Here is a 26,918-nt window from a genome sequence, read left to right on the forward strand (position 1 = left end):
TCTCTCTCTCTCTGTTCTCTCTCTCTCTCTCTGTTCTCTCTCTCTGTTCTCTCTCTGTTCTCTCTCTGTTCTCTCTCTCTCTCTCTGTTCTCTCTCTCTCTCTGTTCTCTCTCTCTGTTCTCTCTCTCTGTTCTCTCTCTCTCTGTTCTCTCTCTCTCTCTCTGTTCTCTCTCTCTCTCTCTGTTCTCTCTCTCTCTCTCTGTTCTCTCTCTCTCTCTCTGTTCTCTCTCTCTCTCTCTCTCTGTTCTCTCTCTCTCTCTCTCTCTGTTCTCTCTCTCTCTGTTCTCTCTCTCTCTCTCTGTTCTCTCTCTCTCTCTCTGTTCTCTCTCTCTCTCTCTGTTCTCTCTCTCTCTCTCTGTTCTCTCTCTCTCTCTGTTCTCTCTCTCTCTCTCTGTTCTCTCTCTCTCTCTGTTCTCTCTCTCTCTCTCTGTTCTCTCTCTCTCTCTCTGTTCTCTCTCTCTCTCTCGTTTCTCTCTCTCTCTCTCTGTTCTCTCTCTCTCTGTTCTCTCTCTCTCTCTCTGTTCTCTCTCTCTCTGTTCTCTCTCTCTCTGTTCTCTCTCTCTCTGTTCTCTCTCTCTGTTCTCTCTCTCTCTGTTCCATCTTTCTTTCCCATCTCTCGCTGTTCTTTATTTCTTTCCTCTCTCTCTCCGTTTTCTTTTTTCTCTCTGTTCTTTCTTTTCCTCAGTACCAGTCAGTGTGCCCACAGTACCAGCCACTGTGCCCGCAGTACCAGTCAGTGTGATCAGCAGTGCTAAATGGGTGTGTTTTGGGCATGGGTGTGGCTAGTTGTGAAATGGGTGTGGTTGGGGCATGGCCTAAAATTTGACCCTCTTACCCTTCTTCAAAAGTTGAGAGGTATGGCCAACCCCTTTAATACTTTTTTGCTTCTCCTACTGCTTTCTCACTAAACTGAGGAGGCCTGATGCTAGTAGGCGATGCGTAGTCTGCTGAGGTGGTGACCATTTTCATTTATGATATAATGATAAGTGTTAACCTCCGGGTGGCAGCAGCCTATCCCATGATTTCTGCGTTCCCAATGGAGGCTATGAGTAAGAGATTTTACAAGTGAATAAACAATATTTGTTCTAGGCCAGGTTCCCTTTCGTGAATTTTCCCATTACCTGAGGGTGACTTGCTGTGTGATACTCTTTCATAATCTCAACACTATATAATTTATCAACTGGCTGAAAAGGATTAACTGCAACCACAGTGCATCCAGCATTTGTATAGAACACATCTGCTGTATATCTTGATTGAAGACATTTCAAAACTGTAATAAAAGCGAAAATTCATCTAAAGAGCGGAAAAGGTATGACTAACACATGCAATACAAATGAATCTCTTGACAAAAGGTATCAAAGTGTGTATAGGAGTGGGCACACACAATTCTGGTCATCACCATAAATCTTTTGGCATGTACTCAGATTGTGATGATGCCTTTATTTCACCCACAGCTGGAGACTAGTCTCAGAACCCTGTGACCTGGTATTGATACATTTATTACTGTATATAGCCATCTATTATTTATCATGAAATGGTTGCATACATTTGTATGCTAGGGTTACACCATCGTATTGTCTCTCATCCAAGAGAATGGTGCCGATTATGCTAATCATACTGCGATGTGTATCATATAGATCATGTCACAATTATGCAACATATAGATCAACAATGTCACATAAACGTAAAGTAAAATCCAAAATACTTTATTTCAAGATCTAAAACATGACAGATGTGACAAATATAAAAGGGGTGCCTCAAAACAAACAACATAGACGGGGAGAACGGCTGCAGCAGTAGGATATTAGTTGTATATACAATTAGCCATATTTGGCATTCAAAAATAATTTTCATGCACATATTGTATATCCAAATTGCACCGATAAATTTATATTAAGGATAATTCCACATTTACAAGAAGTCTGAATAATATTACACACATTGGTGAGAAAGGGAGCATAACCTTTCCCTGTCACGCTAAAGGAATCTTATTCTTTGGTCCTGTGTACCAGTAACTGTATTAAAGGCAAATATTATAGTGTGTAGAAATGCCCAGACTTCAGCAAATGGTTCCAAAGATTGCTAAAGTGCTAGTGCAGAAGTATATTTCTTGCTATAATTAAAGACCACAACTGTTTTTGCCAAACGGACTGTTAAATTCATGTGCCCAGTTGCACATTAGAGACTGCAGCTTATATACGAGTATATTGCATCCCTGTTCTCATAGAGACCATAGCATCCAGCTCGCCAAAGTGGTGTGTCTTGAATAGACACATATCATATTAAACAGTACAAGATGAACAATAAGGCAAGGTACATATTACCTGAATCCGTGCTGCTAATAGTGTGGACACCGAGTGGCACGCAGTCTCCCCGCACCCCGACGCGCATTTCACTCATGATTCTTCCTGGGGGAGGGGAGACTGCATGCCACTGTGTCCACGCAATTTGGATATATGTGCATGAAACATTTTTTTAATGCCAAATATGGCTAATTGTATATACAACTAATACCCTACTGCTGCAGCCGTTCTCCCGGTTTGTGTTATCTGGTTTGAGGCAACCCCTTTTATACTTGTCATGTCTGTCATATTTTATATCTTGAAGTATTTTGGATTTTACTCTAGTTTTTGTGACACTCATGATCTATATGTTGCACAATTGTGACAAGATCTATAAGATATATCAGTATATGAAGTGTTGCCCACTCCTTGTATGAGGAAAATGGGCTTGGGTATTATGCTTACTAATCATACTGTGATCAGCTTTTTTTTGGATGAGGAGAAGATAGAAAAAAAATACTCATCTTCATTCTGTCAGTCCTTGTAAATCATCAGAGAACAGTCCTATTTTTTTTTTCCACGAACTCACTGACTTGCATTGCCGAGTGTGATCTGAATATCAGATACAAATTATGCAAGCTGCTTTCTCACTATTCACAATGTAAAATCGGTGGGGGTGCAGTTATATAGAGCTCATGAATTGGGGGGACTACAAAGCAGAAGGTTTACTAATGCTCTAGTGGTATACTACAGCAAGCAGACCAGTAAGTAATACATCAATGGAATCTGGGTCTCTGCCCTACATTATGCTACACTCAGATGAGGTGGCAAAAAACTGGCTAAAGATTCTCGTCAACAAAGGTGTTCCATGTGTTATCTTTTGTACAGCAATAAACAGCCTTGAAGAGCTTAAACCGTTATTCCCATCTTCCCAATGGATATTGTTAGACAGTGCTTGTAAAAACAAGTACTCTCCCAAATTTCTGCTTCAAATTTGCAGCCATTCATGAGATATGTAACACTTTGTTTACAGTTTGTTGACTAGGTGATGGATCACCACTGCTGTCTACCAAGCAAGCGTACTGCTGGCCGGAATCAGGAGGTCTGAGTGCGTTCCGGTGATCTTGACCAGATTCAAAATCGTGATCACAAGCTGGATATAAAGGACCTGCAAAGCACTGCGCATGTTCTGCATGTATAGCAGTGGTGGTCGGTCTCCAAGGCAATCAGCAGTAAACAAAAGAAAAGACAGGCATTAAAATCTCAATGGCCGAATATTTTAGAAGGCAGAAATTGAAAAACTACTAGTATTTACGATCACTATCCGACTATACCCATTTGTAAAGATGGGAATAACCCTTCAATGCTTTATAAGCATTTATGAAAACATAGAGGTCTGCAATTATTAGCTGAATTATAACTCTGCACCATGCAATTGGCCTCAACTTTAGGTGCCCATTAGCCTAGACAATTGTGAGGGGACAAAAAGCCGCGCTAGAGCCCTCTAGCATTGGTTTATCTTCCATGAGAACAAAAATTTCATCGTTTTACAACTCAAAATGATGATAGCTTCTATCGTGTAGGAGATGGCAAGCCTCCATACTCAAAAAAAAAAAAAAAAAAAAAAAGTATCTTAAATGCATCTATTTAAATTAAATATACATGACTGATAGAGTATCATTGTGACAGTAATTTTTACTTTTTTTTTTAGCATAAACCAATAACGTGAGATGCAGATCTACTGTACGCCATTTAGCATAGGAGGCTTTCTATCCTTAGAAAATCATTGATTGAACATATACAGCGGGTACAGAAAGTATTCAGACCCCACTACATTTTTCACTCTTTGTTTCATTGCAGTCATTTGGTAAATTCAAAAAAGTTAATTTTTTTCCTCATTAATGTACACTCCGTACCCCTTCTAGACTGAAAGAAACAGAAATGTAGAAATTTTTGCAAATGTATTAAAAAAGAAAAACTGAAATATCACATGTCATAAGTATTCAGACACTTTGCTCAGACACTCATATTTAAGTCACATGCTGTCCATTTCCTTGCTATTCTCCTTGAGATGGTTCTACTCCTTCATTGAGTCCAGCTATGTTTAATTAAACTGATAGGACTTGATTTGGAAAGGCACACACCGTCTACATACGACCTCACAGCTCAGAGTGCATGTCAGACCAAATGAGAATCATGAGGTCAAAAGGAACTGGCCAAGGAGCTCAGAGACATAATTGTGGTAAGGCACAGATCTGGCCAAGGTTACAAAAGAATTTCTGCAGTACTCAAGGTTTCTAAGAGCACAGTGGCCTCCATAATCCTTAAATGGAAGAAGTTTGGGACCACCAGAAGTCTTCTTAGACCTTGCTGTCCAGCAAACTGAGCAAATGTGAAAGAAGAGCCTTGGTGAGAGAGGTAAAGAAAAACCCCAAGATCACTGTGGCTGAGCTCCACAGATGCAGTAGGGAGATAGGTGAAAGTTCCACAAAGTCAACTATCCCTGCAGCCCTCCACCAGTCGGGACTTTATGGCAGAGTGACCTGACAGAAGCCTCTCCTCATTGCAAGACATATGAAAGCCTGCATAGAGTTTGCTAAAAACACACATGAAGGACTCCCAGACTATGAGAAATAAGATTCTCTGGTCTGATGAGAAGAAGATAGAACTTTTTGGTGATAATTCTAAGCGGTATGTGTGGAGAAAACCAGGCACTGCTCATCACCTGCCCAATACAATCCCAACAGTGAAACATGGTGGTGGCAGCATCATGCTATGGGGTGTTTTTCAGGACAGGACGACTGGCTGCAATTGAAGGAAACATGAATGCGGCCAAGTACAGACATATCCTGGAAGAAAACCTCTTCCAGACTGCTCTGGACTTCAGACTTGGCAGAAGGTTCACCTTTCGACAAGACAATGACCCTAAGTACACAGCTAAAATAACAAAGGAGTGGCTTCAGAACAACTCTGTGACCATTCTTGACTGGCCCAGCCAGAGCCCTGACCTAAATCCATTTGAGCATCTCTGGAGAGACCTAAAAATGACTATCCACCAACGTTCACCATCCAACCTGATGGAACTGGAGAGGATCTGCAAGGAAGAATGGCAGAGGATCCCCAAATCCAGGTGAGAAAAATTTGTTGCATCAATCCCAAGACGACTCATGGCTGTACTAGCTCAAAAGGGTGCTTCTACTCAATACTGAGCAAAGGGTCTGAATCAGTAGCGTAGCTACTGGGGGGGCAGAGGGGGCGGTCGCCCTGGGCTCGGTGCTCTGAGGGGGCCCACCCGGAGCTACGCTACTGTAACTGTATAGTCGTGCACAGCATGTCGATAGTTACATTCTGCAGCAGAGCAGGGAGAATCTATTTCTCTGCACTGCCACCTGACAGCTATGGGGCCCCTGTGCAGGTTTGGGGGCCCCCGATGCCAGTAATGGCCCCCCTCCACCCATGTTCACATGTTCAGCTGTATCGGCTGGATGCCAATACAGCTGACCGCACTGATGAGAGATGGAGCGTCATGCTCCCTCCTCTATTCTCCCCCTGTCAGCGACTGACGTCACCAACGCCGACACTGACAGGGGGTCGCGATGATGTCACTAGCTACTTGGTGCCTGCGGTCCGGAGATGTGTGGGCACTCAGAGCAGCGGAGGAACCAGGAAGAAAGGGGAGTATTGAATTTATGGATTTATTGGGCTGAATTATACTATACAGTCTGACTATGGTGGGCTGCATTCTATTGTCTGCCTATGCAGGGCTGCATTCTATTATTGCCTGCTTATGGGGGGCTGCATTCTAGTAGAGTCTACCTATGGGGCATGCATTTTTATTAGTCTGCCTATGGGGGGGTGCATTATATAACACAGTCTGCCTATGGGGGGCTGCATTCTATTATTGTCTGCCTATGGGGGGCTGCATTTTATTAGTCTGCCTATGGGGGGCTGCATTATATAACAGAGTCTGCCTATGGGAGGCTGCATTCTATTACAGTCTACCTATGAGAAGTGCATTATGCGATAATGAGGACTATCAGGTGCATTATACTATATGGAGGCCTATGGGGAATGCATTACACTATATTGAGGACTATCTTGTGCATTATACTATATGGAGGCTATTTAGGGGGCCATCATACAGTGTGGAGATTACAGTGATGGGGCCATCTTCAGTGTTGGAGCTATCAAACAGTTTGGGGGATACTAAGGGGTCAGTATATATACAGTGAGGCGGTATCATACTGTGTATAGGGGCGCTGTACAGGGGGTAGATTCGGGACATTATTAAATGTAAAGTAGGCACTTATTGTAAGAGAGGATCTCGGGTTATTGTGACTGTCTAAGGCCGGTTTCACACTAGCGCATTTTCAACGCGCGCACGGCCGGGGGTAGCTCCGCCCCCGATCCGGCTCTCTGCCCGGCGTGCCCGCCCCTTCCTTGTAGCGCCGCCTCCTAGCGGACAGCGGCGCCTGCGATCGGCGCACCCTATCTTTAGCATAGGGTGCGCCGATCGTGCGCAGGCCGTGCGCTAGTTGCGCTTTGACCTGCGCTGCGCACTTTTGACGGTGCGCCGTGCGCGCCAAAATCAAACTTTTCGGATTTTGGCGCGCACGGCGCACCGTCAAAAGTGCGCAGCGCAGGTCAAAGCGCAACTAGCGCACGGCCTGCGCACGATCGGCGCACCCTATGCTAAAGATAGGGTGCGCCGATCGCAGGCGCCGCTGTCCGCTAGGAGGCGGCGCTACAGGGAAGGGGCGGGCACGCCGGGCAGAGAGCCGGCTCGGGGGCGGAGCTACCCCCGGCCGTGCGCGCGCTGAAAATGCGCTAGTGTGAAACCGGCCTTAGGGTCACACAGGGCATTATTACTTTCTAGGGGACAAAATGTGGGCACTGTTTTCTGGGGCACTTGCACCCGGCATTACTATATTCTAGAGGGTTGCTTTAGAATTTAGAGGGCACAGAGAACCACACAGCAGGTGCAGTAATAGGGACACATAAGGCATCAGCGGCTCAGTATTGGAGTATCAGCAGGATAAGGAGTTTATGCAGGTTGGGAATAGATTGGGACAGTGCTGAAAACATGAGACGTGAAATGTATCTGTGTTGTAATCTCTGCAGCTGAGTCCTGGCTGGAAGAAGTTGTCATTGTCGGTCTGGGCCAGATGGAAAAGACGGGAAAAGTGAAAGATTTCATCAGAACATCAGCTGTAAGTCACTAATCAGTAACTGTGCTGTAATTGCTAAGGAATATAGGGGGTGCTCACTGTAAATAAGATACGGTGCTCCGAAGAACCAAGTAGTAACAAAATAACAAACTTTGGCACTCAAATGATAGCTTTATTATTCAATATGAAAAGATGAGGCAAAAACCACCACCACACAAAAAAAGAATCAGGAAAATCAAAAATGACCCTAAAGAAAAACAGATGTACTGTACTTCTGCAACATTTCAGCATAGACATGCCTTTTTCAAGCTGAATCTGTATAGGAATATATACACACAAAATTAAAATCAGAGTGGGCATGCGACAATTTATACATGTTAACCAAAGAGATGAATCATAGTCACAAGAAAAGGATAATGAATAGTGCTCGGGGTTTTCCGAGCATGCTCTGGTGTCCTCCGAGTATTTTGGCTTGCTCGGAGATTTCATTTTCGTCCTCTCATCTGATTTGCGACTGCTAGACAGCTTGGATACATGTGAGGAATGCCTGTTAGGGAATTCCCACATGCATTCAGCCTGTCTACAAGTCGCAAATCATGCAGAAAAGACAACGAAAACAATCTCTGAGTGCACCAAAATACTCAGAGGATACCCGAGCAATGAGTATACTCGCTCATCACTAATAATGAACAGTAACACTGATCTTAATTAATGGGGACAAATGCATCACCAACAGTTCCAGTGATAGAAATAATGATATTAATGATAATAATAACAACAACCACAGTAACTTCAGTGACATGGTTCAAAAGCAGTGATGTCAATGACATAGTTAAAAAAAAATTGCATAATTGCGTAAACAATAGCAGAGAAAATGATTATCTGCTATTGTTTGTGCAATTATTTTAATATTATCTTCATCATTAACGTAGATACGCAGGCTGTGCAGAGGCCCCGCCTGACCTGAGGTGAACTCAGGAGCATGGCACAATGTTCAGACACTTTCCCACACTAATCAGTTCATCTCCGGTCAGCTGGGGTGCCTGCGCAGACAGGTTTTCCTTCATTTCTCCATGGTTTACAGCTGGGCTGGTAGCATTAGCACCGCTCCTGGTTGTAAACTATTTAACCCCTTCAGATGGATTGCAGCGGGGGACATGACTGAACGGCGGAGAGGTATGGATATTGTTGCTTTTAATTTTTTTTTTTTTTTACAGAACGATGGCTTCAGTTGGATTGGCAGTGTAATAAATGTGGTCAAAAACTGTGTCAATATTTCATTAAAATACTTTCTAATGTATGTGCGTATTTAACCCTTTAATACTGTTGGATTAATAATGGAGAGGTGTCTTACTGATACCTCTCCATTATTAACCCGGCTTAATGTCACTTTTCAATTGCAAGATGACATTTTAACCCATATGTCACCACTAAAGGCAGTGGGAATAGAAAGGCTAAGTGCCAGGAAAGGCGCATCATACAGATGCGCCTTTTCTGGGGTGGCTGGGGGCAGATGTTTGCAGCTGGGGGGGGCAATAACCATGGTCCCTTCCTAGGCTATTCATATCTGCTCTCAGTCACTGGATTTCCCTCTCTGGTGGATTCTATTCTTTATTAACCTGTCAGAGTGATTTAACAGTATAGGGACCTGAATTGCCGGCTTTTCTAAAGGACACCGGTGCGTATTTTTAGCAAGTCACGCGTATGGTCCGTGTGTAATCCATTTTTTTCTCGCACCCACAGACTTGCATTGGCGAGTCTCGGCCGAGAAACGCTGACAATCCCAGCATGCTGCGATTTCTCTCACACATATAAAACGTGCAAGAAAAAAAACGGATTATGCAAGCTGACCCAAATTAACATTGGGACGAGTGCTATTTTTTTTTTATCGCATAGCACTCGTCCGTATTTTTCGCTAGTGTGACTCCGGCCTTGAGGTCTGTCACCCGGTTGTAATCAAGGTTACTTGTTTAGGGACTCACTCCGAAGTTTCACCCCCAACCAAAATCCTAGCTATGCCTCTGGTCTGAATACTTATGACCATGTGATATTTCAGTTATTATTTTTTAATGAATTTGCAAAAATTTCTACACTTCTGTTTTTTTCAGTCTACATGGGGTGCAGAGTGTACATTAATGAGAAAAAAAATGAACTATTTTGAATTTACCAAATGACTGCAATGAAACAAAGAGTGAAAAATTGAAAGGGGTCTGAATACTTTTCGTACCCACTGTATGTGGAACTGGAGTTTTAACATAAAAGCACGAATTAGGCTGCGTTCCCACGATCAGGAAATAGCGCTTTGGAAGCAGCGTATTTTCGCTGCGTTCTAATCACGCAGGTAAATCTGTATGTGTTCAATGAACCGTGCAAATTCACCGCATCCAATACATTTGATTGTGGAAATAGCATCTCCGCAACAGAGACTGACATGCTACGGCGTGTAAGCCCGCACTGCGGGTGAGTTTATGCAGCATTAAATAGCAACACAGTGGGCACTGGATTTCCATATATTCCATCCAGTGTGCTTGCAACGTAGAACGCAGCATTTTAAACGCAGTGCAAGTGCGTTGCAGGCAAAACACTACTATTCCTGATGGTGGGCACGTACCCTTAAAGCTAGAAAATTAATCAACAATTCTTTTAACTAGAAATCTAATTTTCTTCCAAAATGTGTGTCTTAACCACGTGACATCAGCATCTTCACACTATTTTCTATCACAGCACACATATTGTAGTTTAAAAGCATGACATTGTTTAAAGCTTAACTAGATAAAATAAATGGTCACTTTACCAATTTCAGGAGTCACAGGGTTTACTTTGGTCAGATCATCATACAAATGAAGACCTTCTTCATCAGTTAACAGCGCCTTCACCTCTTCAACAAGTGACTTCTCAAAATTAACAGAATGTTTTCTCTTAGATCCATTAAACTGAAAAATAAAGAGGAAAAATGAAATATCGTTCTTGTTCAGAGTATATATGCTGTAACCATAGTAGTGACGCCCTATCGACAGACCAGACCGAAAAGCAGTTCTGCTGGCGTGAAGTTAAAGGAAGCAGGAGGATTGCTGACCAAGCCAGGAGAAATTCGCGTTTGGCAGAACAGGCAGATAGCTAACCCATATGAAAAGAAAACCCGAAAGTCCCAGATAACCCCTTTAAAGTGACTCTCTTGACATTCCACAGCATATGGGAAGCAGTTACCTGATAATCTTTTTTTATTTTTATTGGTGGTTTACAGTACAGTAGTTACTTGAACTTTAAAATCCTTTTACTCTTATTGTACTGGAAACCAGCTCTCCATGGACTGTCTTGATTACCCATGGTAAAACTATATTCATACAATCAGGAAGACAAGGAAGGGGTGTACAAAGCAACAGCTTGAACCAGACAGGTGTGTTTGACTATGCCAGACTTCCTGCAGGCATACCTCCCAACCTTCAAGGATCAGAAAGAGGGAAAAATTCTTCATATTGCGCCGCGGCGAATATTGGCTATGCCCATGGTCACACCGCCATGCACGCCCATTTACCATTTCTTTCTCCCTGGCAGGAGATGTTAGCGGGGTAGTGGCAGCGAGGGACATTCGGCAGATGCCAGAGACTGCAGGGCGCAGACCCAAATACGGATCTGTCCGCTGTATCAGGGACAGTTGGGACTAAAGACGAGACAATCGGTTCATGGGACTCAGGTCCAGCATCCAGATCAGTGGTGCCTGGACGGGAGGCCACAAATCTCTTACCTTCCGGTGTGGCTTTAGAATAGTCTGGGCTGGTGCAATGTCATCTGTGCGCCCTGCTCATCTCTAGTTGGGAAATGTTAATTTATTTTTTTGCTCCTTCATTCATAGTTGGTGCAGCCTGAACTTTCTCATCTTTATGTAGCGTCACTATACATCTGGCTTTTTGGCGTCTGTAAAGCTGTGTTCACACATATGCAAAAAACACAGTATTTCTGCTGTGTCCACACCAAAACACAACAAAGTTCTCTGACGCATTTTTTATGTCTTTTCCCCCTATTTGATGCATTTTAGTGCAGATGTGAAGCTGTGTTTAAGTGCTTTTTATAGTACAGAAAAGCTTTGACTCCGCACTTGAGGGCTCATACCCATCACTGATTTAAAAAAAAAAAAAAAAAAAAAAAAAATTGGACTGATGTGGATCCTGAAAATTCGGACGAGTATCATGCGATTTGCATGCAAGAACAATGCATTTTTTATCACCTAGCATCCAAATGACTTCCAAATGTCATGCGAATGCAATCCGTATGTGATGCTTTTATGTAGAGTACCTTATATACTCATGTATAAGCCGAGATTTTCAGCCCATTTTTTTGGGCTGAAAGTCCCCCCTCTCGGCTTATACACAAGTCATATACCTGGGGGTTGGCAGGGGAGGGGGAGCGAGGGTGTCAGAGATCATACTGATGCCCCTGGCGCGGTCTCTGCAGCCCCCCCCGCTTCTCCCTTCCTGCTATCAGTGGTCACGTGGTACCGCTCATTAAACTCATGAATATGCGAATATTTATGAGTTTAATGAGTGGTACCACGTGAACGCTGAAGGAAGGAAGAGCTGCCGGAGACCGTGGGAGTCTGAGAAGCGGGGCTGCAGAGACCGCGCCAAGAGGGGGTAAGTATATCCAATATTCACCTGTCCGGGGTCCATCGCTGCTCACCGCTGTCTGCTGCGTCCTGTGTCAGTGACGTTTAGGCAGCAGGGGGTGCGGTGACGTGGTTAGTGCGTACCGCGCCCTCTGCTGGCTGAACAGTCACTGACACAGGAAGCGGCAGACAGCGGTGAGCAGCGATGGACCCCGGACAGGTGAATATCTCAGGTGTTGGGGCCTGAGCAGGAGAGGTGAGAATGGCTTTTTTTTGCAGCAGCATATGGAGGCATTAATATATGGAGCATCTTATGGGGGCAGCATATGGGGGTATATTCTATGGGGCAGCATATGGGGCATAGTCTACGGAGCAACATATGGGGCATAGTCTACGGGGCAACATATGGGGGCATAGTCTACGAGGCAACATATGGGGGCATAGTCTACGGGGCAGCATATGGGGTCATATTGTATGGGGCAGCATATGGGGTCATATTGTATGGGGCATCATATGAGAGCATAATCTCTGGAGCATTTTATGGGGGCATAATCTATGAAGCATATTATGGAGCATCTTATGGGGGAATAATCTATGGAGCATCTTAGACTATGCCCCCATATGCTGCCCCATAGAATATGCCCCACATGCTGCTCCATAGACTATGCCCCATAGAATATGCCCCCTGACTGCACCACCTCCCTCTGTATCACCCTGACTGCACCACCTCTCCCTGTATCAATCTGACTGCACCACCTCCCTCTGTATCACACTGACTGAGCCCCTCTCTCACTGTATTACACCTGACTGACTGCACCACCTCCCTCTGTATCACCCTGACTGCACCACCTCTCCCTGTATCAATCTGACTGCACCACCTCCCTCTGTATCACCCTGACTGCACCACCTCCCTCTGTATCACACTGACTGAGCCCCTCTCTCATTGTATTACTCCTGCCTGCACCACCTCCCCCTGTATCACCCTGACTGCGCCACCTCCCCCTGTATCACCCGGATTGATCCCCTCTCCTTCTTTATCACCTCTGATTAAAACTTTTCTTTCCCTACTACAAACAAAATGAGGCTCTTTATAAAATGTTATAGTCTTATAGGTGTCAGGGAGATTTCTGTAAAAAGTGTATGGGGGGATGCTAGGGATAACTCTTTCGATATTACTCCAATGTCATATATACAGTGCCTTGCGAAAGTATTCAGCCCCCTGGAACTTTTCAACCTTTTCCCACATATCATGCTTCAAACATAAAGATACCAAATGTAACTTTTTAGTGAAGAATTAACAACAAGTGTGACACAATTGTGAAGTTGAACAAAATTTATTGGTTATTTTAAATTTTTGTGGAAATTCAAAAACTGAAAAGTTAATGTTATTTTCTAGATTTTCTATATATCAAGATTGATTGCAACAATAGAAATCCCATACAGGCTGCTAGAATACCAGAGGGTGGGAGCAAATAATAATTTTGCCAACCTCTGGTAAGAGCTACATCAACTCCAACAAACAGGAAAAACCAGAGAAAAAAAAGGAGCAAACGAAGTACAAAAATATCAATTGATTTTATTAGACATCATATAACGTGCACAAAGTCATGATAAAAGTGACAATCAAAATGCAGATGAAACACACCCAGGACATCCCACCCCTCCACCGAGATGGAAAAAAAACCTCCAAGTAATATTAGGCTCCACAAATGTGACTGCGTACGCAGAATGCATATGTCCCAATCAATATATAATGCCAAGTGGCCAAATGGAGAAATTACAATGTCCCAAAACAGGATCACAAAGAGAGGGAGCATCCACAGTATGACTAATAGTGATGCAGCATGCACATGGGACTGGTACTTATCCCATGCGGTTATCCGAGATGTTGGAGCTTACCAGAGTGCAGAGGGAGGAGGGGAGCCTGGCAGTAAGCCCCCGACGCGTTTTGCGGCACGCAAAGCCGCTTTGTCAAGAGGAAGTGATGAGTGGGTCTCCACAAGACCTTTGAATAACCCAGTGAACCCGGTCACGTGACCTGGATCAACCAAAGAATGTTGTGCCGTCGGCACATGCGCCCTGAGGTAGGCAGGTCCTGCCTTGCAGAGGAGGCGTCATGCTGCACACATAGGTGCTGGTCATGAAACCAGCTCGCACGCGCAGAGCATGAAGACGCCCATCTGTCAGCAGGACTCAAACCACTGCAGAGCGTCGCGCACGGCCATAGCAAATTTGCATATATAAATAAACAAATGGGGTTATCGCTGGCAACCATAATATGGGCCAGCAGAGGCGTTAATTATATAAAGATCACGGTTACAGAGTAATACAAAATAACTATATGTATGCACTGTGTTCCAAATTATTATGCAAAAAATATTTCCTCATATTTTCTCTAAATTACCTATATGAATTGCAGTCATTGTTATTTTCCAGTCATCTACTATTCTAGTATAATTGCAATGTTTTTAAACAAACTGCCTATGAAAACAGTATATTTTTAAAAGTATGAAACACTCAAAATGCATGTTCCAAATTATTATGCACAGCAGAGATTTCAACCTTTTTATTTTTATTTTAAACAAAAAAAATGGTCAATTGTGAAGTTTGTGCTTCAATTGTTTTGCATGTGGACAGAATACCCTCCCAGAGCTGTTGCTTAGATGTGAACTGCCTCCCGCCATCATAGACACTCCTTTTGATGATGCTCCAGAGGTTCTCAATGGGGTTGAGGTCAGGGGAAGATGGTGGCCACACCTTAAGTTTGTCCTCTTTTATGCCCATAGCAGCCAGAGATGCAGATGTATTATTTGCAGCATGAGACGGTGCATTATCATGCATGAAAGTGATCTTGCTGCAGAAAGCACGGTTCTTCCTCTTGAACCATGGCAGGAAGTGCTGTTTTAGAAACTCCACATAGATTATGGAGTTCATCTTTACCCCTTCAGGGATCCTAAAGGGGCCGACAATCTCCCCATGATTCTAGCCCAAAACATTACTCCACCTCCTCCTCGTTGGCATGGGGTGTCCATCAACCAGCCATCCTCCACTCCATCCATCTGGACCATCGAGCGTTGCACGGCACTCATCGGTGAACAAAACAGTTTGGAAGTCAGTCTTCATGTATCGTTTGGCCCACTGGAGCCGTTTCTGCTTGTGTGCAGTGGATAGAGGTGGTCGACAGGATGGCTTACGCACAGCTGCAAACCTCTGAAAGACCCTGCATCTTGTTGTTCGGGGGGACGTTGGAGGCACCAGCAGCTTCAAAAACTTGTCTGCTGCTATGACAAGGCATTTTTGCAGCTGCTCTTTTAACCTGACGCAATTGCCTGTTGGAAAGAGTCCTCAATTTTTCCTTACCAGCACGCACACGTGTGTGCTGGGAATCGGCTACATACTTCTTGATTGTGCGATGATCACGATGAAGTGTCTTGGCAATGTTGATTGTAGTCATGCCTTGACCTAAATACTCCACAATCTGTTGCTTCTCAGCAGCCGACACATCCTTTTTCTTTCCCATTTTGGCAAAAAATGTAGGCTGCTTAATAATTTGGAACAGCCTTCTTAAGTAGTCTTGCCTTTATTTGGACACACCTGCCAAACTAATTTGCACAGGTATCTGCAATTGCTTTCAGTGATATAAAGAGCCCTGACACACATCACCATCAATGAGTTTAAATGACAAACAAAAAAATTCTAACCTTATCACTCCTAAACTCTTTTTGCATAATAATTTGGAACACAGTTTATACGTTCCACATAGAAACAGATCATAATAGCAATATATAATAATTCCCGCAACTGTAAAGGCTTCAAGATGTTAAGTTCAGAAGATAAGGCCAGACGAAGGTCCAAAAGAGACGCAGTATCAAGGTCACTAGATGCAAAATATAATTGACAGAAAAGACAATAAGTGAAAATTATAAACAAAACACTGCCAGGGAGAAGGGGATGTGTTCATGGAAAGTGTGGAGGAAAAAAGGCAAGAGGAGAAAATCCTATTAAGGCTGAATGCAGACAGACTTTTTGGCCCTGCGAATTTTTCTGCGCAGAATGGAAGAAATCCGCAGGTCAAATGACCTGCATTTTTCCTGCGAATTTCTTCCATTTTTCATGCGGTTTTCTTGCGGTTTTCCCCCTGCGGATTTGGTGACAGGGGAGATGGAAAACCGCACAAAAGAAGTAACATGCTGCGGATTTTGTACCGCGGGAAAACCGCGCGGAAAAATCCGCAGCGTCTGCACAGCGGTTTTTTTTTTCCATTCATTTTAAGGCTACTGTACATCACAATGCGGATATGCAACGTTTCTGCGCGGTAAAATCCGCTGCGGATCCGCTGCAAATCTGCATCGTGTGCACACAGCCTTACGCCCACATGCAATAAAGGATGCATGTATAAAAATACGCACCCGTATGCATATGTATATGTACATATACATGTATGGGCATATGCGCACGCACCCATGCATTGAGGACCCAATAAAAGAATGAACTGTACCACAAATATCATGGTGTACAGTCATGGCCAAAAGTTTTGAGAATGACCCAAATATTAATTTTTACAAAGTCTACTGCTTCATTTTTTCTAATGGCAATTTGCATATACTCCAGAATGTTATAAAGAGTGATCAGCTTAACAGCAATTACTTGCAAAGTCAATATTTGCCTAGAAACTGAACTTTATCCCCCAAAACACATTTCAACATCATTGCAGCCCTGCCTTAAAAGGACCAGCTAACATCGTTTCAGTGATTGCTCCATTAACACAGGTGTGGGTGTTGATGAGGACAGGGCTGGAGATCAATCTGTCATGATTAAGTAAGAATGACACCACTGGACACTTTAAAGGAGGATGGTGCTTGGCATCATTGTTTCTCTTCTGTTAACCATGGTTATCTCTAAAGAAACACGTGCAGTCATCATTGCACTGCACAAAAATGGCCTAACAGGGAAGAGTATCGCAGCTAGAAAGATTGCACCTCAGTCAACAATCTATCGCATCATCAAGAACTTCAAGGAGAGAGGTTCCCTTGTTGCCAAAAAGGCTCCAGGGCACCCAAGAAAGACCAGCAAGCGCCAGGACCGTCTCTTAAAAGTGTTTCAGCTGTGGGATCGGGCTACCAGCAGTGCAGAGCTTGCTCAGGAATGGCAGCAGGCAGGTGTGAGTGCATCTGAACGCACTGTGAGGCGGAGACTCTTGGAGCAAGGCCTGGTCTCAAGGAGGGCAGCAAAGAAGCCACTTCTCTCCAGGAAAAACATCATGGACAGACTGATATTCTGCAAGAGGTACAGGGAGTGGACTGCTGAGGACTGTGGTAAAGTCATTTTCTCTGATGAATCCCCTTTTCGATTGTTTGGGACATCTGGAAAACGGCTTATTTGAAGAAGACCAGGTGAGCGCTACCACCAGTCTTGTCTCATGCCAACTGTCAAGCATCCTGAAACCATTCATGTGTGGGGTTGCTTCTCAGCCAAGGGAATGGGTTCTCTCTCAGTCTTGCCTAAAAACACAGCCATGAATAAAGAATGGTACCAGAATGTCCTCCAAGAGCAACTTCTCCCAACCGTCCAAGAGCAGTTTGGCGATCAACAATGCCTTTTTCAACATGATGGAGCACCTTGCCATAAAGCAAAGGTGATAACTAAATGGCTCAGGGAACAAAACAGAGATTTTGGGACCATGGCCTGGAAACTCCCCAGATCTTAATCCCATTGAGAACTTGTGGTCAATCAAGAGACGGGTGGACAAGCAAAAACCTTCAAATTCAGAAAATAAAAGCATTGATTTTGCAAGAATGGACTGCTATCAGTCAGGATTTAATCCAGAAGTTGATTGAGAGCATGCCAGGGAGAATTGCTGAGGTCCTGAAGAAGAAGGGTCAACACTGCAAATATTGACTTGATGCATTAACTCATTCTAACTGTCAATATAACCTTTTGTTACTCATAATATGATTGCAATTATATTTCTGTATGTGATAAAAACATCTGACAAACACACATAAAAACCAGAGGCCAGCAGATCATGTGAAAATATAATATTTGTGTCATTCTCAAAACTTTTGGCCATGATTGTATATGTACGTACGCCCATAAATGAGGGACAGATAAAAAAGGAACGAAGCTCAAGAATTCATTGAGTCCATTGGTGTCATGGTGTCAAGTTGGATAATCCACTTGACCTCCATTTGTGACAGAATTTTTTTTATTGTTACCACCCCTGACCCCCATATGAAGGACATCAAGCCCCCTAATCTTCAATAGTCTCGTGTCACAATTGTGGCGCGATCTTCCAATCTACATCCATGACGAAGTGGTTCTTAGGGTCACAGAGACCAAATTCCTTGGTGTTATCTCTCATGATCTTAAATGGGGGAAAAACGTGGATGCTGTTATAAGAAAAGCACAACAGAGGATGTTCTTCCTGCGTCAGCTGAAAAGATATGGTTTGTCTAAGAATCTGCTGATCTTATTCTTTAATGCTGTCATCAGATCTGTGATTTGTTCCTCTCTGATAGTCTGGTATGGTGGAGCCACTGCGCATGACAAACTCCGCTTACAAAGGACTTTCAGAACAGCAGAGAGAATTATAGGTTCCCCCCTGCCTAAAATCCAGGATCTTTATGATAAGAGTATTCGATCCCACGCATTGAAAATTTCATCCGATCCCTCTCACCCGGGACACTCCTCATTCCAACTACTCCCTTCAGGACGTCGCTTCAGAGTCCCCAAATGCAGCACCAACCGCCATATGAACAGCTTCTATCCACTCTCTGTTCAACAATTAAATCGTCATGTGTAGACTATATACTGTATCTGTCTTGTTAGATGTTACTTGTTGTATCTGTTGTTATATATTATGTTGCCTCTTTGCCACAAAGAATTCCTTGTATATATGTAATATGTACTTGGCGATGATAAATTTGATTGATTGATTTGAAGTGTCGGGGGATCGTTTTAAGGTCCCCAATGTCAGACACTGTCTTGGCCGCACATGCTCCCGCAGATGAACCCTAAGTTCTCTGATGGTTAGGCCCACATATATCTTGGGACACGGACACGTGGCATAGTAACTCACGTTTGAAGTTCCGCAGGAAATTCTTTGTCTAATCTGGAACTCTCTCATCCTGTCTGATGAGCTAAAGGTTGAGCAGCGCAGGACATTGGCGAAGGCAAGACAGTGCCAGCACGAGAATGAGCCACAAATAGGACCTCTAGTGCCAAAAAAGTAACTGGGAGCCGGGATGTAGTGACTCTGAACCATCAAATCATTATGATTTTTAGATCTACTAGGTGTCATTGAGGGAGAGCGACCCAGGAAGGCCCCCAAAGTTTGATCCGTCCCAAGAACCAACCAGTGTCTTCAGTATTGCACGCATATTGTGCCATTCATGATTATGAGTGGAGATGAACCGGATTGGTCCAACTCCCTCGCCATCTCTATTCTTCACAGGATGTAATAAACTGCCGAGTGGAGTGTGTCTAGCCCTGTTATAGCCAAATTTGATGCATCTCCGGCTATAACCACGTGCCAAATAATGATTTTTCAAATCAAGGGCTTGCGTCTCGAATTTGTCATCCGTGGAGCATATCCACCGCATCCTGAGAAACTGTCCGACCGGAATAGCCCTAATGGTGGCAGAATCAAGAGCAGAAGTAGCGTGTAATAATGAATTAACGGATGTGGGCTTCCTGAAGACGTGCATCTGGATGCGCCGGTCAGAACCAACCTCCAGACGCACATCCAGGAAGTCCACAGTCCTTGCGTCAAACACATATGTAAGACAGATGTTAAGAGTATTATCAAAGTGCTCATAAAGTCCCCGAGCTGGTCGGCCATCCCATCCCACAGAAATAGAATATAATCTATATAGCGATACCAGCACAGTACATGGGAGACGCCACGCGGGCCCTCGTTGCCAAAAATTACTCTCCCAGGTGCCAAGGAAGAAATTGGCATACGAGGGCGCGCAGGCCGCCCCATGGCTGTATCGCGCTTCTGTAAATAAAAATTGTCTTTAAAGACAAAAAAATTGTGGGTAAGGACATAGCCGAGGACCAGCTCAAGAATGATTGCATTAGCAACACCAAAACTCCTGCTTATAAAGGACGATGTGCTGTTGAGAAAGGCGATTTTTAAGCTACCTTAAAAATCATGTCATCTGACTAACGAGTGTTTCTTTGTTGGCTTGATGGCTTGTCCAGACAGGTTGATAATTTGGTAACAAGCGTCCCCTTGGAATGCTTGTTTCCAGAGTATCTGCCTGTCTAAATGGGTGAATAAAAACAACAACTGTTACTCTATTAGGGCTCTATAACCAACAGGTTAAAAATAGCATAACATCTTTTATGGCTATATTTTTTATGGCCTACATCAATTTTACCAATTGAAATTCGATAAGTTGCAAAGTTGAGCTAAACCTTGCGGCAATGCACATCAGAACCCAACTCCTGCTTGCAAAAAAAATCTTAATCTGGACAAGTCCAGTCTGTTAGGGCTGGCGGAACGCACCATATAATAAATAATAGTAAGGTGCTTTCGCAGCCCGGGGTCCACCGTGCAGGGGTGGTAAACTGCTGCTTAGTAATGGCGGAAGTATAAAGCGGTGTAGAAAAGATCACACGTGGGTTAACGCCACCCAGTGTGAACAGAAACGAACTTAACTCACAGAGCCGCGCTACCGCAGAACATAAATGCCGGTGCTTGTTTAGCTCACAGAGCCCGGCCACAGAGCGCACAGAAAGCAGTCACAGACCTCTGCCCCAAGGACATGGGGTCAGAGTCCCTCTAGACCTTCTGAGCGCGAGGCGTCGAACCTGCGGACGCCACTAGAGACGCTGACTATGGAGTATCGAGCACGTGCACCGTGGCATGCCGAGCCACCAGTGGACACTGATGCCTGTATCAGACTCTGTCCTACCTACACCTAAGCCTGGGCGGTTAACAGGCTAGGCTGCACAATACATGCGTACCAAGGGTAGGGGTTTCCAATGAGTCATTCACCAGAGACATTCATACATCACTCACTCCTAATAGTCTGATAATGCAGTCTATACTAGCGCATGGCCGAGCGGCCATGCAAACCTTTTATAGCAGAGTCCTTCCGGGACATTCCTGACGTTTCTGATGGTCCAATCCGAGCTGGAGAAGGACCTGAGCATGTGACCTCCGATCTCCAAAGAGAGATCGTCCCACGGGCATGCTCAGTGGACCGAAAGGAGGACTTAGTCCCTGGAGTGGCTTGCTGCTGACCAGCATGCATTGCTAAAGCTGGACCAGAGGTTGCAGCAGCAACCAAGCCCACAGAGCTGGTCTGAGCAGAGCACCGGGCTCAACGAGTCTGGTGAGCAGGCTCCTCTGCGGCCGAAGGGGAATGGGAGACTGCCGAATGCAAGGCTCAGGATTCCTGCTGTGCAGCGGCAGGAACCCGGAACCTAACACGTGACTTATGGATATGGGACGGACCCCCACTCCATCTTAAAACCACCATAACTACAATAAACCTAGGCACTAGAATAAATACACAACACATTATTTTGGCTGTCAAAATGGCCACAGCTTTATTTAAATCACAGGATTAAAACAATCACAGTAGGAGTCAGGTGAAGTGCTAGTACATTGGGATAGGACAAGTACTGTGATATCCCCAGCTGTCTGACATACAGAACCAGGACAGACAGCCATAAAGGGGCGGCATGCACTGGATTGCAATTCAAGCAGAGCCTGTAAACTTTCAGGGCACCAATGACCCTATTATCCTCACTCCTGTGCTTAACCACTGTGCCCGCCCCGATTGACATTACAACGTCCTTGAGGCTGGCCACCAAAGCCGAGCCTGTTCACCACCATGAGGTTATACATCTTCTATTAGTTAAAATGAGTCCACCTTAACTTGTCTGCAACTTCACCTGACTCCTAAACCGCAAAGCTGTGACGGGTTATAAATTCACATTTGACACTTTTTTTTTTTTTTAATAAATCACTTTAGTAAAACTTATAAACTAGAAGTCCCTGCAAAAGCATTAAGGGGACTAACTTGGCAAACCTCCGACTCACAAAGAGTCATCCTACAGCGCTCAGGAGAGGAAAACCCCCCTGTGGAGGAAACCTCTAGGGAACCATGGCTGAAGGATGGCCCTTCCCTTGGGCTTAGAAGGTTAATGCTGTTAACTCTTTATAGCCATGATAAAATTGAACCTGGAACAAAATATACAATGGTAATTTCAAAAATACAATAAAGCATTCATCATACAAGCAATAATTAAAACGTTTTAGGACAATGATTATAAACAGGGGCGGCAAATGCTTCCTCCTATTCATCCTGTGCAAGAAAGAGAGAGAAAGATGTCCTGTTCTATATAAGCCCCACCCTCCTCACAGTAACCCCCCAGGCACAGACATACTGGGCTCCTTACTCTGAAAGCAACATCACTCTTGCTTAAAATCTAAACCACTATACCAAAAAAGCTGCAGGAGTAAAGGTCCACCCATCCCCAAGTCATGTCCTCCTCCGCCTATGGCTCCAGTGGTTTCTGTCACAGTGGCTGCCCATTTCTATGGCTGACCAAGCTACATCCCTACACAGGGATCTGCTGCACAGCTTGTACCTTGCCACAAGTGAAAAACCCTACAGTGTCGAGTCACAGTGGCAATCACCAGCAATTCAACGCTCAATGCTACAGCAGGAGGACTAAAAATCTCCCACATAACACACTGCAACAAAACTCCTACATGTACATAAAACAGCTGGCGGTCACGCTCTTCTGAAGTCCAACACGTAACACCTTCTTCCCTAACCTATTTCATGTCATACTATGAAAATTACCTACTCTAGACAAGCTATGAAACAAACTCACGTGTGCCATGAAACTATGAGAGAAAGCAAATCAATCTGACGGAGTGCAGATTTCCGCCACACCATGAATCTAACGACAAAGGGGAGTGGCACTGGCCCAACGGGAAGTGTGGGTCACGGGGTGGCACTGGCCCAAAGGGAAGTGTGGGTCACGGGGTGGCACTGGCCCAAAGGGAAGTGTGGGTCACAGAGTGGCACTGGCCCAAAGGGAAGTGTGGGTCACAGAGTGGCACTGGCCCAAAGGGAAGTGTGGGTCACAGAGTGGCACTGGCCCAAAGGGAAGTGTGGGTCACAGAGTGGCACTGGCCCAAAAAGAAGAGAGGGGGAAAGGTAGCCAGAACAAAAGGTCTTGGGAAAGTTGTAGCCCATCAGAAATAAAATCTGGGGAAATGAACAGAGGAGGTCTGAGGAAATCAGCAGGTAGTCTGGCAAATAGAAATTCTGGGCTATGGAATGGCCTGGACTTGTACAAAGGACTTCTGAATAAAAGAAGTAGCCTGCCCCGCGCGGGCTGACGCCCGGAGAGACGAGCAGCCTGGCCCAAAGAAACTCTGAAGCAAGGACAGGTGTAGTTAAAGGATGGATCTCAGGGAAAGGACAGGTCTGGCAATAGAAGATAGGAGGAGTGGCCTGACACCAGCAGGTCAGGGAATGGGAGTGGCCTGGCACGTAGGAATTTCAGGGGATGGCTGGCAAAAAGTATGGGAGCAGTGGTCTGGCACACAGGAGTCAGGGGAAGGACAGCACAGACACGTATGGGAGCAGTGGTCTGGCACACAGGAGTCAGGGGAAGGACAGCACAGACAAGTATGGGAGCAGTGGTCTGGCACACAGGAGTCAGGGGAAGGACAGCACAGACACAAGTATGGGAGCAGTGGTCTGGCACACAGGAGTCAGGGGAAGTACAGCACAGACACAAGTATGGGAGCAGTGGTCTGGCACACAGGAGTCAGGGGAAGTACAGCACAGACACAAGTATGGGAGCAGTGGTCTGGCACACAGGAGTCAGGGGAAGCACAGCACAGACAAGTGTGGGAGCAGTGGTCTGGCACACAGGAGTCAGGGGTAGTACAGCACAGACAAGTATGGGAGCAGTGGTCTGGCACACAGGAGTCAGGGGAAGGACAGCACAGACACAAGTATGGGAGCAGTGGTCTGGCACACAGGAGTCAGGGGAAGGACAGCACAGACACAAGTATGGGAGCAGTGGTCTGGCACACAGGAGTCAGGGGAAGTACAGCACAGACAAGTGTGGGAGCAGTGGTCTGGCACACAGGAGTCAGAGGAAGGACAGCACAGACACAAGTATGGGAGCAGTGGTCTGGCACACAGGAGTCAGGGGAAGGACAGCACAGACACAAGTATGGGAGCAGTGGTGTGGCACACAGGAGTCAGGGGAAGTACAGCAGAGACAAGTATGGGAGCAGTGGTCTGGCACACAGGAGTCAGGGGAAGTACAGCACAGACACAAGTATGGGAGCAGTGGTCTGGCACACAGGAGTCAGGGGAAGTACAGCACAGACACAAGTATGGGAGCAGTGGTCTGGCACACAGGAGTCAGGGGAAGTACAGCACAGACACAAGTATGGGAGCAGTGGTCTGGCACACAGGAGTCAGGGGAAGTACAGCACAGACACAAGTATGGGAGCAGTGGTCTGGCACACAGGAGTCAGGGGAAGTACAGCACAGACACAAGTATGGGAGCAGTGGTCTGGCACACAGGAGTCAGGGGAAGTACAGCAGAGACACAAGTATGGGAGCAGTAGTCTGGCACACAGGAGTCAGGGGAAGTACAGCACAGACAAGTGTGGGAGCAGTGGTCTGGCACACAGGAGTCAGGGGAAGTACAGCACAGACACAAGTATGGGAGCAGTGGTCTGGCACACAGGAGTCAGGGGAAGTACAGCACAGACACAAGTATGGGAGCAGTGGTCTGACACATAGGAGTCAGGGGAAGTACAGCACAGACACAAGTATGGGAGCAGTGGTCTGGCACACAGGAGTCAGGGGAAGTACAGCACAGACACAAGTATGGGAGCAGTGGTCTGGCACACAGGAGTCAGGGGAAGTACAGCACAGACACAAGTATGGGAGCAGTGGTCTGGCACACAGGAGTCAGGGGAAGTACAGCACAGAAACAAGTATGGGAGCAGTGGTCTGGCACACAGGAGTCAGGGGAAGTACAGCAGAGACACAAGTATGGGAGCAGTGGTCTGGCACACAGGAGTCAGGGGAAGTACAGCACAGACACAAGTATGGGAGCAGTGGTCTGACACACAGGAGTCAGGGGAAGTACAGAACAGACAAGTGTGGGAGCAGTGGTCTGGCACACAGGAGTCAGGGGAAGTACAGCACAGACACAAGTATGGGAGCAGTGGTCTGGCACACAGGAGTCAGGGGAAGTACAGCACAGACACAAGTATGGGAGCAGTGGTCTGGCACACAGGAGTCAGGGGAAGTACAGCACAGACACAAGTATGGGAGCAGTGGTCTGGCACACAGGAGTCAGGGGAAGTACAGCACAGACACAAGTATGGGAGCAGTGGTCTGGCACACAGGAGTCAGGGGAAGTACAGCACAGACACAAGTATGGGAGCAGTGGTCTGGCACACAGGAGTCAGGGGAAGTACAGCACAGACACAAGTATGGGAGCAGTGGTCTGGCACACAGGAGTCAGGGGAAGTACAGCACAGACACAAGTATGGGAGCAGTGGTCTGACACACAGGAGTCAGGGGAAGTACAGCACAGACACAAGTATGGGAGCAGTGGTCTGGCACACAGGAGTCAGGGGAAGTACAGCACAGACACAAGTATGGGAGCAGTGGTCTGGCACACAGGAGTCAGGGGAAGTACAGCAGAGACACAAGTATGGGAGCAGTGGTCTGGCACACAGGAGTCAGGGGAAGTACAGCAGAGACACAAGTATGGGAGCAGTGGTCTGGCACACAGGAGTCAGGGGAAGTACAGCACAGAAACAAGTATGGGAGCAGTGGTCTGGCACACAGGAGTCAGGGGAAGTACAGCAGAGACACAAGTATGGGAGCAGTGGTCTGGCACACAGGAGTCAGGGGAAGTACAGCACAGACACAAGTATGGGAGCAGTGGTCTGACACACAGGAGTCAGGGGAAGTACAGAACAGACAAGTGTGGGAGCAGTGGTCTGGCACACAGGAGTCAGGGGAAGTACAGCACAGACACAAGTATGGGAGCAGTGGTCTGGCACACAGGAGTCAGGGGAAGTACAGCACAGACACAAGTATGGGAGCAGTGGTCTGGCACACAGGAGTCAGGGGAAGTACAGCACAGACACAAGTATGGGAGCAGTGGTCTGGCACACAGGAGTCAGGGGAAGTACAGCACAGACACAAGTATGGGAGCAGTGGTCTGGCACACAGGAGTCAGGGGAAGTACAGCACAGACACAAGTATGGGAGCAGTGGTCTGGCACACAGGAGTCAGGGGAAGTACACCACAGACACAAGTATGGGAGCAGTGGTCTGACACACAGGAGTCAGGGGAAGTACAGCACAGACACAAGTATGGGAGCAGTGGTCTGACACACAGGAGTCAGGGGAAGTACACCACAGACACAAGTATGGGAGCAGTGGTCTGACACACAGGAGTCAGGGGAAGTACAGCGACACAAGTATGGGAGCAGTGGTCTGGCACACAGGAGTCAGGGGAAGTACAGCACAGACAAGTATGGGAGCAGTGGTCTGGCACACAGGAGTCAGGGGAAGTACAGCACAGACACAAGTATGGGAGCAGTGGTCTGGCACACAGGAGTCAGGGGAAGTACAGCAGAGACACAAGTATGGGAGCAGTGGTCTGACACACAGGAGTCAGGGGAAGTACAGAACAGACAAGTGTGGGAGCAGTGGTCTGGCACACAGGAGTCAGGGGAAGTACAGCACAGACACAAGTATGGGAGCAGTGGTCTGGCACACAGGAGTCAGGGGAAGTACAGCACAGACACAAGTATGGGAGCAGTGGTCTGGCACACAGGAGT

At 45.8% G+C, this 26,918-nt stretch overlaps 1 protein-coding gene across 2 annotated transcripts in view; it reads right to left on the minus strand.

Annotated features, from left to right (window-relative positions):
• Positions 1 to 513: 513 nt before the first annotated feature.
• Positions 514 to 26,918, minus strand: part of LOC141073494 (unconventional myosin-XIX-like) — a 28,144-nt gene continuing 1,739 nt past the window's right edge. The window contains exons 2-3 of one of the 2 annotated variants that reach the window (XM_073560739.1): positions 10,245 to 10,383; positions 514 to 1,270 (exon numbers count right to left, since the gene is read on the minus strand). In XM_073560739.1, the coding sequence (XP_073416840.1) occupies positions 1,086 to 1,270; positions 10,245 to 10,383 (324 nt within the window). In that variant the 3' untranslated portion in view covers positions 514 to 1,085. Of the gene's footprint in view, positions 1,271 to 7,149; positions 7,766 to 10,244; positions 10,384 to 26,918 lie in introns of those variants that run through there. The other variant, XR_012226973.1, reaches the window with a different exon arrangement.

Source organism: Dendrobates tinctorius, unplaced genomic scaffold, assembly GCF_039654945.1.
Source record: "Dendrobates tinctorius isolate UK_male_01 unplaced genomic scaffold, ASM3965494v1 ptg000304l, whole genome shotgun sequence".
In the NCBI taxonomy this organism is placed as follows: domain Eukaryota; kingdom Metazoa; phylum Chordata; class Amphibia; order Anura; family Dendrobatidae; genus Dendrobates; species Dendrobates tinctorius.